The following is a 14,377-nucleotide window of genomic DNA, read 5'->3' on the forward strand; positions in this document are numbered from 1 at the left end:
TAAATCTGCAAAGCAATGTTAACTGCTTGTCTATTCGCAGAGTATCAGAGTGAACATTACAAAGAGAACTTGAAAGTTGCAGATCTGTCTTCTCCAAAACTGGATGACCTTCAGCAGAGGACCTACCGCGCATTTCCGGACTTCAAACCTGAATAAGCTGGGAACGAGGCTGCTGGGCTGATCTCCAAAATTCTTTACTAGTCTTAAAATTCCAATCTTAAAGTTTAGGACCCAGCTTTGCCGGTCTCTCTCCTTCCCGACCCCCTCCCTCCCCCCAACCCCAGCCCCGCTTGAAGCCTTTCTTACTCAACAAGTTTTCAACGTACCCAGTGGGTCTTAATCAAAGCGACCAAACTCCATGACAGGATAGGGGTGAGGTCGAATTCGAAGACCAAAAAAAGGGAAGAAAAACCGAGCAGTTGAACTCGAGGTGGAAAACCCCCAAACACACGCAGGAAGAAAAACTAGGAAGAGGAAAGGTTAGGCGTCAGGGAGGAAGGAGGAGCAGGAGGAGGAGGAGGAGGAGCAGGCGGAGCAGGAGGAGGAGGAGGAGGAGGAGGAAGAAGGAAGAAGAGGAGTGCTGGATCCGAGAGCCGATTGGACGGCTGCGGGGGCGGGGCCGGCTCTGACAGCCCCGGGGAGGAGCGAGGGAGGCGGCGCGGCCGGCTCGGGCCTCCTGGCGGCCCCGCCCCCGCGCGCGGAGGGCGGGGCGGCGGGTGCGCGGACGCCGCGTGACGTCACAAAGGGGCGGGGCGAGTCGGGGGTCCTGCGGGCGCGCGGGCGCCTTCGCCAGTCGCTGTTCGGGACGCCGGCTGTGCGGCTCTGCGCTCGCTGCTCCCTCTCTTTGCTGTCACAGCCCGTCGCTCCCCGGCGCCGGGAACGGCCTGGGCGCGTGCGTCCGTGTGTGTCTGAGCGGCTCTAAGGACCGAGGCTCTCAGTCCCCTTCGCTGCCCGCCCCCCTTTTTTCCCCCCTTCCTTCTTTTGAGAGGGCACTAGGCACGCTTGCCTCGCCTTCCGCCCGCTTGGGCGTGGGGCTGCTGTGCCGAGTGCTTCGTCTTATTTTTTTTTTTTCTTTTTGAACTTGTGAGTGCTTTTTTTTTTCCCTTTTTCTGTCTCCCACCCTACTTTTTTTTTTTTTGCTTTTTTTTTTCTCTTTTGCATTCTCTTTTTAAAAAGACTTCAGTGTGGTCTGGGGCAGGTCTCTTGGGTCCCAGACTTAACTGCGTTCGGTCCGTGCGGTGCAACCCCCACCCCCCGCCCCCCCGCCCAAGGTCGCCCCTCCGCCCTCGCCCCTGGCCCGGGAGGGTGGGAAGCTTTGTCCCGCTCCCTGCCCATCCGCTTCTCGGCAGCCGTAGCCGCACCTGCCTCGATTATGAATGGGGTCAACGACCCACCTCTTTTTATAAAAGATATTAAGCCCGGACTGAAAAACTTAAATGTCGTCTTTATTGTCCTGGAGATAGGTAAGTGGAGGTCCCGTAGCCTAGCCCCGCCGCCACTGTGCGTTCCGGGGCAGGGGAGCCGGGGGCTCCCTTCCCCCTCCCCTCCCCCACTCCCTCCCCTCCCCTCCCCCCGCCGCGCCATCCCTCTGTCTCCACCCTTCCCTCCTCTTCCCTCCCCCTTCCACGTGGCCCTGCCACCCCCACCCCCACCCCCCAGCGTGTTGCAGCTCCTGCGGCTCGGCTAGGGGCCGGGCGTCCGGCACTCGCCGCCTCGCTCGGTGCGCGAGGGTCCGGGAACCCAGCCAGCCCACCTCCCTGGGAGTCCTGCTGGCTCTAACCATCCCCCTGTCTCTTCCCCGTTTCTGGTTTTCAATTCCTCGCAGGACGCGTGACCAAAACCAAAGACGGCCATGAAGTGCGATCATGCAAAGTAGCAGATAAAACGGGCAGCATCACTATTTCCGTGTGGGATGAAATCGGAGGTCTTATACAGCCAGGGGATATTATTCGTTTGACCAGAGGGTAGGTGTGCACTGGAGCGGGGCGGGGGCGGTGGGCATGGGGGGTTGCCCTCCCCCGCAGCAGCCTGCAGGTACTCGGTTGGGCTCACTCCCGAGACTGTGGAACTTTGGCAAGTTTCGCGGCTGGCCCGTGAGCTGGTCCGAGGAAGTTTGGGCCCCTCTTGGGTAGTAACTTCTAATGGGGACACTTGAGTTTGGGGACACTTGCCATTAAAAACAGGCACTTCAGCCAGGAATCCCAACACATTCCACCTCCCTCCGTCCACTCCCTTTCGGTTTTAGGTATTCTTGTAGGATGATTGAGTTTTCGAGCAACTTGGTAAGATGAGCATTTTGATTTTCGCATAGTTATTTAATGTAGCTGTCAGAGTTTGCTCCTCCACCCCCACTTTAGGGACTTGAAAGCCTGGCAGTATTTTACGTATTTTATTTACACCGTGAGGACATAAGGTTGTAGTTGGAAAGTTGAGCAATTTTTTTGTTCTGTTTTGGGTTTTTTTTTTTTTTTTTGGTATGTCGACTTTGTATTCAGGTGTTAAAAGAGGGGAAGTTTACAAAATTTGGAAGGCATATTCAGGAAAATGAGTTCTGCCTACCCCCTATAATGCCTGTGTTGTATAAAGATGAGAGTAATATTTAGAAGTTGGCAGATTGGCTTTTAAAACTAGTTTAGCAATATTTTGTTTCGTGTTGGTTACTAAGGCAGCTTAGAAAAAGCAAACCGTATTTTACCAAATATTTATATTTGAAGGCTAAAAAGCAGGAAGAGGCTTTTGGAAGCTTTGTGGTTAATGAAATTCTAATTAATTGGTGATAACTGGAAAAAATGGGGGGAAATTGGTAATATTGCATTACCATGAATTACCATGATCTCCATGAATATAGGAACTTAGACTTAAAGCCCTTAGATTGGATCTTACAAGCCTTACACCATCTTCAGGAAGTGAGGTGCAGAGTCATCAAAGAAGGAAGTGAGAGTCAGAACTTAGACATTTAATTCCCATCCACTGACTCATGGTGACACGGATTGTGTGTTTTAAACTTAATATCTCTTAGACAAAGAGTAATTCATGCCTGGGAAGCTGTATTAATGATTAGCATTTTGGGGGCTGTCAAATCTCATCCTGTGGTTTATATACTGTAAAAAGTACCTCATTCCAAATAATTTCTAGGCATAGATTATAAATACATAGGTAGGCCCATTTAAAGATTTTTTTTTTTTTTTTACACTAAGCAATTCATGATTTTGATTAGGGGCCTGAGAAAAGTACAGCAAGTAGACTGCTTGCCTTGTGCTGACCTAGGTTTGAGTATTAGCACCACAAATGGCCCCTGAGCACCACCAGGAGTGATCCCTAAGCACAGAGCCAGCTGGAGCCAGGAGTATGCCCTGAGCATTGTAGGTGTGGCCCCAAACAACCCCAAAGATTCCGAGTGGAACAGTTAGCAATGCATACAATTAAAAGGAAAATTCAAAATTGAAAAAATACTGTTTCCTAACTTAGTACTCCTCAACTTCCTCTTCTGTAAGATGGGATTTATTATGCTGTTTTGTATACACTGAGGGCCTTGCCAGTTCTAGTGCCCTTAAATCTTTGTTGAATGTGAGAAAAATAGCTTTTAAAGAATGGGCTAAACAGCTAAATAACTTTGGGTTTTAACCTGTTTGATCAGGCAGTCCTACAATCCTTTCTAAAACAAGTGAGTTAAATATTTTAAATGTAATTAACTTCCTTTTTTCCCCTCAGTGTGCATTCATATTTATCACGATTCATTTAAAATGTAGTACACTTTTGTTGTTTAAATAATGAAAGGGTTGTAAATGGAGTCTTGAATGTCATTTTTTTGGTTTCATTTTGCTTTTGAGCCACACCTGGCAATACTCAGGGGTTACTTCTGGCTTAGTACTCAGGGATCACTCCTGGCAGTGCTTGGGAGGGACTGGGGATGCCAGGGATTGAACTTGGGTCTGTGACGTTCAAGACAAGCACCTTCACTGCTGTACCATGTCTCCGGCCCCAAGTAAATCTTACTAAATGAAGAGAAATAATGTAGAAAGTTTTTATTAATCTTTATTAAGAAAACTGGTTATACTAAGTTAAACAATGTTCTGTTAAACTGTTACTCTGTGAGGTGGGAGAGATAGTACAGCACTTAGGGTACTTGCCGTGCAGTGCCCTACTGCATTTGATCCCTGGCATTCCATATAGTTCCCCAAGCACTGTCAGCACTAACTCCCCGGGGCAGAGCCTGGAATAACCCCTGAGCATCTCTGGGTATGGTTCCAAAACCAAAATAAATAAATAAATAAATGTTATTTGGGGTCATGAATTATTAATAGCACAAAGATCCAAAATCAAACTTTGAGCCAATTTACATTTTGCTTAGATTTGTGTGCTGTGATTATTTTTTCTAATGGTACCGTCTGCATTTGAAATTGTTAGAGTAAACAATTTTTTTCAGCCTAGTTGGCACTTAGAATTACAAATTTGGAAAGACAGGTGAATTATTTGCAATCTTCATTTATTTTTCAGCTTCTTGATTACATTTGCGAAAGTTTCAATAGCTCCAGAATAAGCGTTGAATGGTTACAAGGAGAAAATTATCACATTAGTGTCTAACTACACTTAATCAGTCAGACTAAAAGTCAAACATGATGTTATTGAATTTATGTATCCACAAAGAAGTAGTTTTATGCTTTGAATACATGCAGTTGCAAGTTTTTTCTTTATTAATTGACCAAAAACAAACAAAAAGGCTTACTTGAAGTAGGACATTGTTTGCTTTGCTGTGACATTATATTTCCTAGGGTTAGTTATTTAGAGAATTCCGTCAAGGTTTGGCAGCATAATTTTCTGTGAGTTTTTCCCATAAGAAGATTATAAAGGGACCAGAGAGAGAGTTCAGTGGTCTGACTATGTATGTGCTTTGCCTGCAGGAAGCCAAGATTCTGTCCCTGGCTCTGCATGAGTGTCGCACCCCTAAAATAAGCCAAGAGGATAATCAAATTAGATTAATTGTATTTGAGATACTGTTGTAGACAGAGGGCTCCATTCCCAAATGCTCCATAATGCAAAAATGGTAAAGGTTTACTTGATTGGAGAAGGGCACAGATAGTTCTGCTACTTCTTTTTATAGGTACGCATCCATGTGGAAAGGATGTCTGACACTTTATACTGGACGGGGTGGTGAACTTCAAAAAATTGGAGAGTAAGTATAATTTTATATAATTAAGTTATTAATCATATCTAAGCGTAAGTGTAGATCTAAGCCGTAAACCTCTTGGCTCCTTTCAGACTGGCAAACTGATGTCCTTCAACAGCTTTGAAAATTATTTTGCACAATATATTAACTTAACAGCCCTCAGCCATAGGTTTCTTTTTATGGTGGAGAATATCAGATTTGTTCCTGGCAACGGCCATTAAGAAACTGCACTTTTGCGACAAGTCCCTGTGGGACCATTCTGTAGGCCATGAGCACATGGCATTGAGGTGCCACAGGTGTCTTTTGTAATGGGTTTTGTCTTCTAGTAAATTGCTCAGTAAAGAAGGTAGATAATGAGTTCTAGGCCATGTCTAAATTTTCTTTTTCTTTGTTTATGTCTGACTGTGTATGTCTGACTATGGTGAAAGGACTTAAAAGCAATGCAAATTGAAGTCCTGTATTTATCCACAGTCTAGGTCCTGTACAGGCAGCCGCAATGCGAGCTTCCATACACTCCTAGCCTGCTAATCTCCACCCTGACTTGGAGGAACCATCCTCTCTAGGGGTGTAAAGGTAATTCAGCCTCTGTGCCTAGCCTAGACTTTTGGGATGTCCTCTGTAACTTGGTGTAGGCAGTGAGCCAAGTTAGTAGTCCATTTTATTTTGTTCATGCTTAGAAACCTACTTAATGTCCATCAAATGAGAAAATATTTAAAGAAAGAAGCCACAAGTGACAGTAATGAAAAGGAAAAATTCTCCATATTTCAAGGGTAAGGTAGTTTGAGGCATATCGAATTTTGGCTAGTGTTTGAAAGCTGCTTGTGTCCACATATTTAGAAAATGGCTAGAGCAGTGTTATTAATGGTAGGTATTAGCATCAATGATCAGTCATCAGATCCTTGTCCCAGCTTTGATGTGGTAAAGAAGTGTTCATAATAATGGAGATCAGTTAGGTGAAGAACCCTTGGAAGTCACTCAATTCTTGGTGACAGATTCTTTGTTAGACTCAGTCTGGGATTTAGCAGCACTGGTTCTAATTTATTTGTAAGGTGAGGAAATAAGACAATGTTTAATTTATGTGAATGATAAATGCCAGTCACCTGAAAGTATTAGGAAAACTTTTATCTTGATTGCCAGTTGTCTTTTTAATTGCTTGCATAATCCACTCTTAACTTTAAATGATTATCTTTGCAGATTCACTGTGATTGGTCAAAAGAGGGACTGGATGAGAGTGTGTGAATGGATCAGTGCAAATCCATCACCACTACTGGAAAAACCACTCTGGAAACCTATGCATGGTTGAGTGGCATCCGCCTATGTGGAAAAACAGGACAAAGATGTGTTTCTGTGTCCTTGATCTTTGACATGTTTTATGTTTTTGTAGTACAGAGGAATGATAACACAAAACAGAGGGCTAGAGAGATTAGTATAGTGTGTAAGGCACATGGCTGACCCAAATTCAATTCTTGGCACCCAAAATGGTCCCTAGAGCATCACCAGAGTGATTCCTGAGTGCAGAGTCATGAGTAAGCCCTGAGCACTTTTGAGTATGCCCCAAAACAAACAAAACAGGAAACTCATGAACAGAATGATTTCATACATTACATACACAGGCAATTGTGTATTTTTTTGAATATAGCATTTAGAAAGTTTTGATGTAAATGTAGTTTGTTGCTTTCTTTTAGTTTGACACCTCAGTTCTTCATTTCTTTGTTTTACATACCACATAAGAAAGGCTGGTTTCTTTATTTCTGAAGTTACTTACCTTTTTCTTTCAGATTTTGTATGGTTTACTCAGAAGTGCCAAATTTCAGTGAACCTAACCTAGACTTTCGAGGACAGCAGAGCAAAGGGGTAATTAATCCAAATATACAGTCTGTTTTTGTGGTTAGGGTAATATTTTGATTAATTATAATTCTTTGAGCTCTCAAACCTTATAACAGAGTATAAGGAAGACAACTTAATCATGCATATATACTATATATGTAATATATGTTTATTTTGGGTTTTGAGTGGTGCTCCCAGCTTTGTTTTTTTAAAAAAATTTATTTATTTATTTATTTATTTATTTTAATTTATTTTTGATTCCCAGCTTTGTAGTCCGGAGTGGCTCTCTGAGTATTGAGATAGATACGGGGTGGACCATATCCAAGGCAAATTCTTAGCCCTTGTACTGTCTTTCTGGCCCTAAAATACTTTTGTAGACATTTCATTATTTTGAGTCTGCTCATATCTAAGCAGCATCATATTAAATATATGTACCATTTAGCTCTTGTGATAGTGGGGAATGATATTAAGGTGTATGTAAGATTAGCAAAAGTTATAAAAGGTTGGGAAGCATTGGTAAATACTTCATATTGAGTAAAGTTTGATAAATCTTGAAGAATGTCTTTTAAAGATCTTTAAGTATAAAATAGGTACTAAAAGACTTTAGTAGTATGAAGGCAGTTTTATAAAAATTCATTTGGTTAAATTAAATTTTTCTTTAGGCACACAGTGAGCAGAAGAATAATTCCATGAACAGTAATATGGGTACAGGTACATTTGGACCAGTTGGTAAGATTTTCTTTTTCATATTTGTGATCAGGTATAGGAATTAAGAAAACAATCTCTTATGAAAGGTTGCAATAAAATTTTGTCTTTAGGCATAAATTAATATAAAGTGGGAACCAGTTAACAGAGACTGCTCTTAATACTGATTTTTAGGAAGCTTATCTTGGGCTGATTTGTTGAGTACATTCTATATTTAAGTATAAGGATCTTACTGGGAATAGAGTGGTAAGCACTAGATAATAAAGAATCCAAATATTGATGATTTTTGTATGATTTCTCTAATCTTGTTATTATCTAGTAGATGCAGGATTGTTTTCTTCTGGTGTAGCGCTATTATCATTAGATTAATTAATCGGTCACCTTAATTTTCACATGATAACTTCCTTTTGAAAAGATTGTTATTGTCCTTCAAAGACTATGAAGCAGCATATTAATAGCCCTTGAATTCATATTAAAGATCTTTAAAAGTCTTGGTTCTTAAATGACTGAGAAAAATACTTATGTAATTAGAGTTCATTAGGTAGCTGAAGCATTATTTGACCAGATTGACTGTATCATGTTCAGGTGTAACTGATTGGATTATCACATTGTGGAAAACTGCATTGTTTTCCTTTAGAAGAAGCAAGATTTCTCGAAATAGTAGTCATATTTGAACCAAATGTCAGTACAATCAGACTTTTTTTTTCTTTAAAACTACAAACAGTATACCTATCCTTTCTTTTCTACACTAGTTTTGTCATTTATTTGTCCAAGTAATCTTTTTCACTTTGTCCTATTAATACAACATAAAAGTAAGTATATTTACTGTATGTAACATTTGAAAAGTCAGTTTTTCAATGATTATCTAGAATCTATTTGGATTTCAAGTAGTTGAAGAATAAAGGCATTTGTTTTGTTCTATTAATACTTGCAAGCATTGATATATGTTAGAACTTCAAATAGGTGGACTTTTATAGTTAAGTAACTGAAAATAGTGATGAATTTTTATATTCTTTTTTAGGAAATGGGGTTTCCACTGGCCCAGAATCAAGGGGATGCCAATTTTCATATGCTGGTAGAAGCAATGGCCGGGGACCTATAAATCCACAGCTACCAGGAACAGCTAGTAATCAAACAGTTATGACCACAATAAGTAATGGCAGGGACCCTCGGAGAGCCTTTAAAAGATGACCTATGCCAAATACTCAACACGTAGTTTCGAAACTACGTGCCCTACTTGAACACTTATTGCACTTTTATTTATTGTTAACTGTGAAGACTATGTCCATTGCTGGTTTTCTTTTATGTTTTTGGTTTGTTAACATGAGTGGTTTGTTTTTATAGAAAAACTGTAAAGCTGCTTGTCTCCTATTGAAGAATGGGAGCACTTTGAAAAGTAGGGGCATTTATTTTTAGAACAAAAAGATTCTCAGATATCCTTTGAAAAGTCCTGCACCCTTTTCATGGGTCAGTTACTCAAGAGCATTATAGCCTCTATGAGTCTATATTCTGTGTCCTTTTTTGTAATATTTAAAATAAGGCTTAGTGGGAGATGATCTTTGTCTTACATTCAAATATTGCAAGCTAAAGCAATAACCACACACACACAAGCAAAAGCAAAAACCTTTACCAGAAAAACAAAAGCTTTGTCATTATGAACAGTTTTGAATGTGACTCTATTACTGATTGTCTTCTTCATTGACTACTGTCACATGGAGCCATCTAAATTCTTGTTTTATTTCCAAAAATGTTACCGGAATTCTGGAACATATTGTGATCTGTGTGGTAAAAAGTAATTTTTAGGTAAAAATCTTGTTTATTTTAGGGCTGCACTCTTAGTATTTGTCAATTCTGTGTATTTCATTGGAGGAAAATTTAAAACTGAGGCCTTAAAAATTTTTCGGAACTACCATGTCAAATAGGGAACTACAATGTCTTTGAAAACATTGATCTAATTATTTTTTTAAATTACGGTAAAATTATAGTGAAGGTGATTCAAATTGAATTTTATGTAGTGACATAGCACTCTTAAGTTATAGGATCTTAGGTACTTAGAGATACTCAGCCTTGAGTGAAACTCTTAGGTACTTAATTTATTTGAGGTGTGTGTGTGATCAAATTTTCTGAACACAGTTCACAAAGCCTTAACAGAAGTTAAGAAATGACTGTCAAAGAAGCAAATGCAGCTTTATTCAGAAATGCAAAGTTAGTACTGATGTATGTATAAAAGAGGTCCCCAGTTTCACTCATTACTGTAGGGGGTGGATGACTACTCTTTCTTTTTTTTTTTTTTTTTGTTAAAAATTCAGCTCTTTGAAATTCTCTCAAATAAAACTTGCATTAATGTTAACAGACTTAATTTTGTTCCTTTAATTTACATAGTATAAAGCCAAGTTCATTTTACTCTGGTTAAAATGGCAAGTTTAACTTGGCTTTTACTAATCTTAAATATGTCACTTTTTCTTTCCCCTGACTTCATATCACAAAGTAATTTGAGTAGACTGTCTTCTGAGAACTGCAGGAACCTATGAAGATAAAAATTCTGTGCCAGATTATGTGTTTGTTTTAGTTCCGTATTTCGCACATCATCATGTATCAGTACATACAATACATTAGGTACTGTTAAGGATGTAGGCATAGAGGAAGTGATGAGTTGGTTATGAACCACTGATATGATTTATAATTCTTAATGGGTTTATATGTAACAAAATTTTCTTTTATCCCTACAATGGTTACAGGTAATCTATTTTTGCTAAATATTTTCTCAGGTTTCTAAAATAAAATGAGTGTTTTAAAAATCTTCAGTAGAAGTAGCAGCTATATGACAGCTATTTGTATAGAATAGTTTTTAAAGGTAATTATATTTTTTTACTTTTTAGTTTTGGTAATTGTATAATAATATTATTAAAATTGATGGTTTTGATCCTCTAAATTCAACTGCCACCAAAGTGCTCATGACCCTCCACTAATGTCCCTGTTACTTCTAGTTAAATTATAGTTTTAAGGTAGTTTTAAAAGTATATTTTCAGTTTAGGAACATTAAGATACTGTCAAGCATGAATTGCTGACCGACTGGTTGTAGACTTCCCTCTTCATTTGTGGTGTTCAAGTTACACTTGAAACTTCTCTAAGCTTTAGTTTCACAACATTAGGAACAAGTAAGTACTATAGTAATAATTACCCCTTTGTAGATATATATGTATATATATATAAGTGATTATGTTGTTGGCACATTGTAAGCAGTCAAATGTTTATTGTCTTATTTATAGGAGAAAAAAAAAAGGACTAGGAATGGAAGTTTTGTTATCCTCATGTGTTGAGATTAGAGAAAGACTAAACTTATATTTTATAATTGACAGTTGCCTCAGTAATTTAACTTTGTTGTTCTGTGTTCTTTGTTGTTTATTAACAAATTTCTTTTTTCTTAAGGGAAGACTTCAAAACCAAAGCAAAATGAATTACAGTCCATAATGAATATTTGACTTACCAGTCTTCTTGGACAGTACTTCATCAAGAAATTGAGAGGAACTTAACTTCGTCAAGAAGTTAAGAGGAACCCTCCTCCTTCCTGCTGCTTTCAGCTGTCAACTTTGAAATAAGTTTAAACATCTACAGAAAGCAAAATCCATTTAATTTAGAAATACACATTGCTAGGGTTGACCTCCTCTCCCCTATGCTCTTCCATACTCCTCCCCTCTTTTTTAAACCTACAAAACAGTTTTTCAAGCGACTGAAATCTACCATCAAACTTTTCTCCTGTCTGGACAGGTTCTATGGGGAGTTGCTAAAGTGAAATCCTTCTAGAATGCCCAGTGTTGATGTGATAGTAAAGGTTTCAGTATGCATCTGCATAGATACTTAAGCAGTCAGGTTTGAGGACAGTTCAACTTGAGGATATCCTGAATGTTTAATAGTACTGTGTTGGTTATTTGTCTTATTTACCATTTGGAAGAAACTTGATTTGCTGGGTTAAATATTAATGACAAGGAATCCTGCTAAAAGGAGTAAAAATGTTACAATTCATGATAGTATATTGGGTCTAGGAAGGTAGTTAACCTTGACTTTTTTTTTTTGTTTGAAGGCACAAATATGGGTGTTTTCTCAGTTTTGAGTACACAATGAGGATGAAGTTTTTTGTTTTTGCTTTTTTTTGTGTGCGAGACATTGGGCCACACCAGGTGGTGCTGACGGCTTGCTCCTGGCAGTGATTGGAGGACTATAAGTAGTTCTAGGAATGTAACTGGGGACAGCTGCTTGCAAGGGAAGCACCTTGACCTCAGTCTATATCTCTGGTCCCTGACATTCCAGTTCAATAGCAGAATGGCTTCCTTTTTTCTTATTAAAGTAATGACTGTTTCCTCCAAGCAGTTTAGACCTGTTATGACTAAAGATTTCCAGTTCATTAGGAAAGGTTCTGGAGCTAACAACTGTTGGAGAATAATATCAACGTAAATACTATAACAAACTCAAGTCTTACGTGTAGGTTTACACTCTAGTTAAATAACTTTTCTTGATTTATGGTGACTTCGTTTCAATCCCCTATCTGCTAATTTGTTTGATTTTGTTTTGGGTTCACAGCTGGTGGTACTTGGGGATCACACAGTTCCTGGGCCTCCTGCATATGCAGTGCAGGTCTTTAACCTTCACTTGCTCTTCATCTCATGAGGCATAACATTTCAAGTGAAAAAAAAAAAAGGGCCTACGAGAGTGTTGGTACTGAAGCAATTTCCTTACATGTGACCAAACCTGCATGGTTCACCAAATGTTTTTGATAGTAGTCCCCAAACAAAAGGTTCTTCTATAATATGTTATATCACTGGATGAAGTGTATGTGGCCATGTGAAAGGATATGTAATGAGGTCCCAACTACTGACAAAATCTTGGTAAAGACTCCCTCAAATTTACAAAGTGGTTATAATTAGCAGGTAGGATATGCTTCTAAGGAAATCTAATTGTGACCTTAGAAAATTACACTAGTGCATGGTATGTTGTTAGACCCTGAGGGAGAGCCAGAGAAACCTTTTGCTTTCCAGGTAAATTCATGAACCTCCAAAATCCTTGAACTTTTCTTTGGTAGGCATGTAGCAGATTAAGTATTATAACTGTCTGCTCCAGGGTTTTGACTTACGGGGTTATAAAGATGTTTCTCAAAGCACAGAACACAGATTAAGAGTAAACTATCCCATATCATGTCTTGATTAACTGACAAGCCGTTTACCTGACATTTCTTATTAAAAGCATCCAAAGGTAAGCATTTTTTACACTGATGAAACTAATGTAAAATGAACATTTCAATAGGAAGACAGTTGGCTAGGAAATAATTCATTTAAACCTTTTGGAAGACTTGGTAGGTAACCCATGATTTCATTGAAAATCCCTGCATTTTCAAACAGGTCCTGATAGAACCCAGTTATCAGATCTCACCATCATATACAAACATTTGAAGAACTCCTGATACTTTCAAATCCAGTTTTTTTTTTTTTAACCCATTCCTAACTAGAACTTCCAAGTAAATTTTGTTAGTTAAACTCCCGTCACAACTCATGATACGAGAGTTTCTTGGTACAAATACTGAATATATGTTGAATGCAATGCATGTGTTTATAAGGATTGGGTGATACTTTCTCCAACTTTCTAGAAATGTGGAATTCCTTTGCTTTACTAAAAGGAGAGTTTTATAATTCTAGGTTTTGGAGAGCTGTTCTATAAAGGTTCTTGGATCCTGCCCTTGATAATTCCCTTAGATGTATTTATATCTGACTTCTGAAACTAGAGTATACTGAAGTTCTGGATTGTTGGATGTTCTAACACAGAAATTATACTTGAAAGCAGATGGCTCCCAAAGGACAGAACAAACGGGTAGTGAGAGAATAGTCCTTCAAGCAGAAGGGGTTGAGTGGCTTCTGGATATGAGCATTGGGTATTTTTAATTAGGTTAAGTAATTTACACGATGTCAGTGCTATGGTCAGATATCTATAGTCGAGTCACTTGGCCTTCGCCTGGGTTTATTAGAGGTCAGTGATGGGAAAGGTCCAGTCTTTGGGTTGCTTAAAGCCCCTAAAAGTGCTCTGCCACTCTTAGATGACAGGACAGACAGAGGTACTTCTAATACCCTGAATCTAGTCCTAGAAATTTAAGTTTTCCTATCTTGATCATGAATATATACTTCTGGATATAATAGTTTCCTGGTAGGGATATTAAATACATGAGCAAAATTCCCAGTGAGTGGTTCAACCACCTGTATATCTCCTGTATGCTGTTGGCCCATATACCAATGTTGCATGGCCCTTGAATGAAGATGTTTTAAATACCCAAGTAGCCCTTAGCAGTCCTGGTAAATTTTTCATCCGGTGTGTACATTAAAAGTTTTAGGGTCAGAGAGGGAGCACAGTAGGTAAGGCACTTGCCTTACAACTGACCCCAGTTCAAATCTAGCACAAATGGACCCCTGAGCAGAACCAGGAGTGACCACTGAGTAAAGTTGGCCAAAGCACTTGGTTTTGTTAAGTAGATTTTATGGCATCCCGGTAATTGTTTGCATCTGGCAGCACCTCTCTTTTTCCATCAAAGGGACCTGTTCCCTCAACTAAAAAAGGTTGAAGAGGGGATTGGCCAAATTGAAGTGCAGAGGTTGCAGGCATGAAGACCATTACGAAGGAAGCCTCCAGAGTCTACCT

At 39.4% G+C, this 14,377-nt stretch overlaps 1 protein-coding gene across 1 annotated transcript; it reads left to right on the forward strand.

The window, feature by feature from the left end:
* The first annotated feature begins 765 nt into the window (after positions 1-765).
* On the forward strand, positions 766-10,049 carry NABP1 (nucleic acid binding protein 1). Its single transcript, XM_004601230.2, has 6 exons — positions 766-1,463; positions 1,826-1,964; positions 5,102-5,173; positions 6,946-7,021; positions 7,657-7,723; positions 8,721-10,049. Exons 1-6 carry the CDS (start codon positions 1,373-1,375, stop codon positions 8,888-8,890), a joined length of 615 nt encoding a protein of 204 aa, XP_004601287.1. The 5' UTR covers positions 766-1,372; the 3' UTR covers positions 8,891-10,049.
* The last annotated feature ends 4,328 nt before the right edge of the window (positions 10,050-14,377 follow it).

This window comes from Sorex araneus, chromosome X (assembly GCF_027595985.1).
Source record: "Sorex araneus isolate mSorAra2 chromosome X, mSorAra2.pri, whole genome shotgun sequence".
NCBI classification, from domain to species: domain Eukaryota; kingdom Metazoa; phylum Chordata; class Mammalia; order Eulipotyphla; family Soricidae; genus Sorex; species Sorex araneus.

Excerpts from the sequence above, each read along its gene's own strand:
- NABP1 (XM_004601230.2), top strand. The coding sequence starts at position 1,373 with ATGAATGGGGTCAACGACCCACCTCTTTTTATAAAAGATATTAAGCCC. Across the intron at positions 1,464-1,825 it reads CTTTATTGTCCTGGAGATAG|GACGCGTGACCAAAACCAAA; the intron begins GTAAGTGGAGGT and ends AATTCCTCGCAG. Across the intron at positions 1,965-5,101 it reads ATTATTCGTTTGACCAGAGG|GTACGCATCCATGTGGAAAG; the intron begins GTAGGTGTGCAC and ends TTCTTTTTATAG.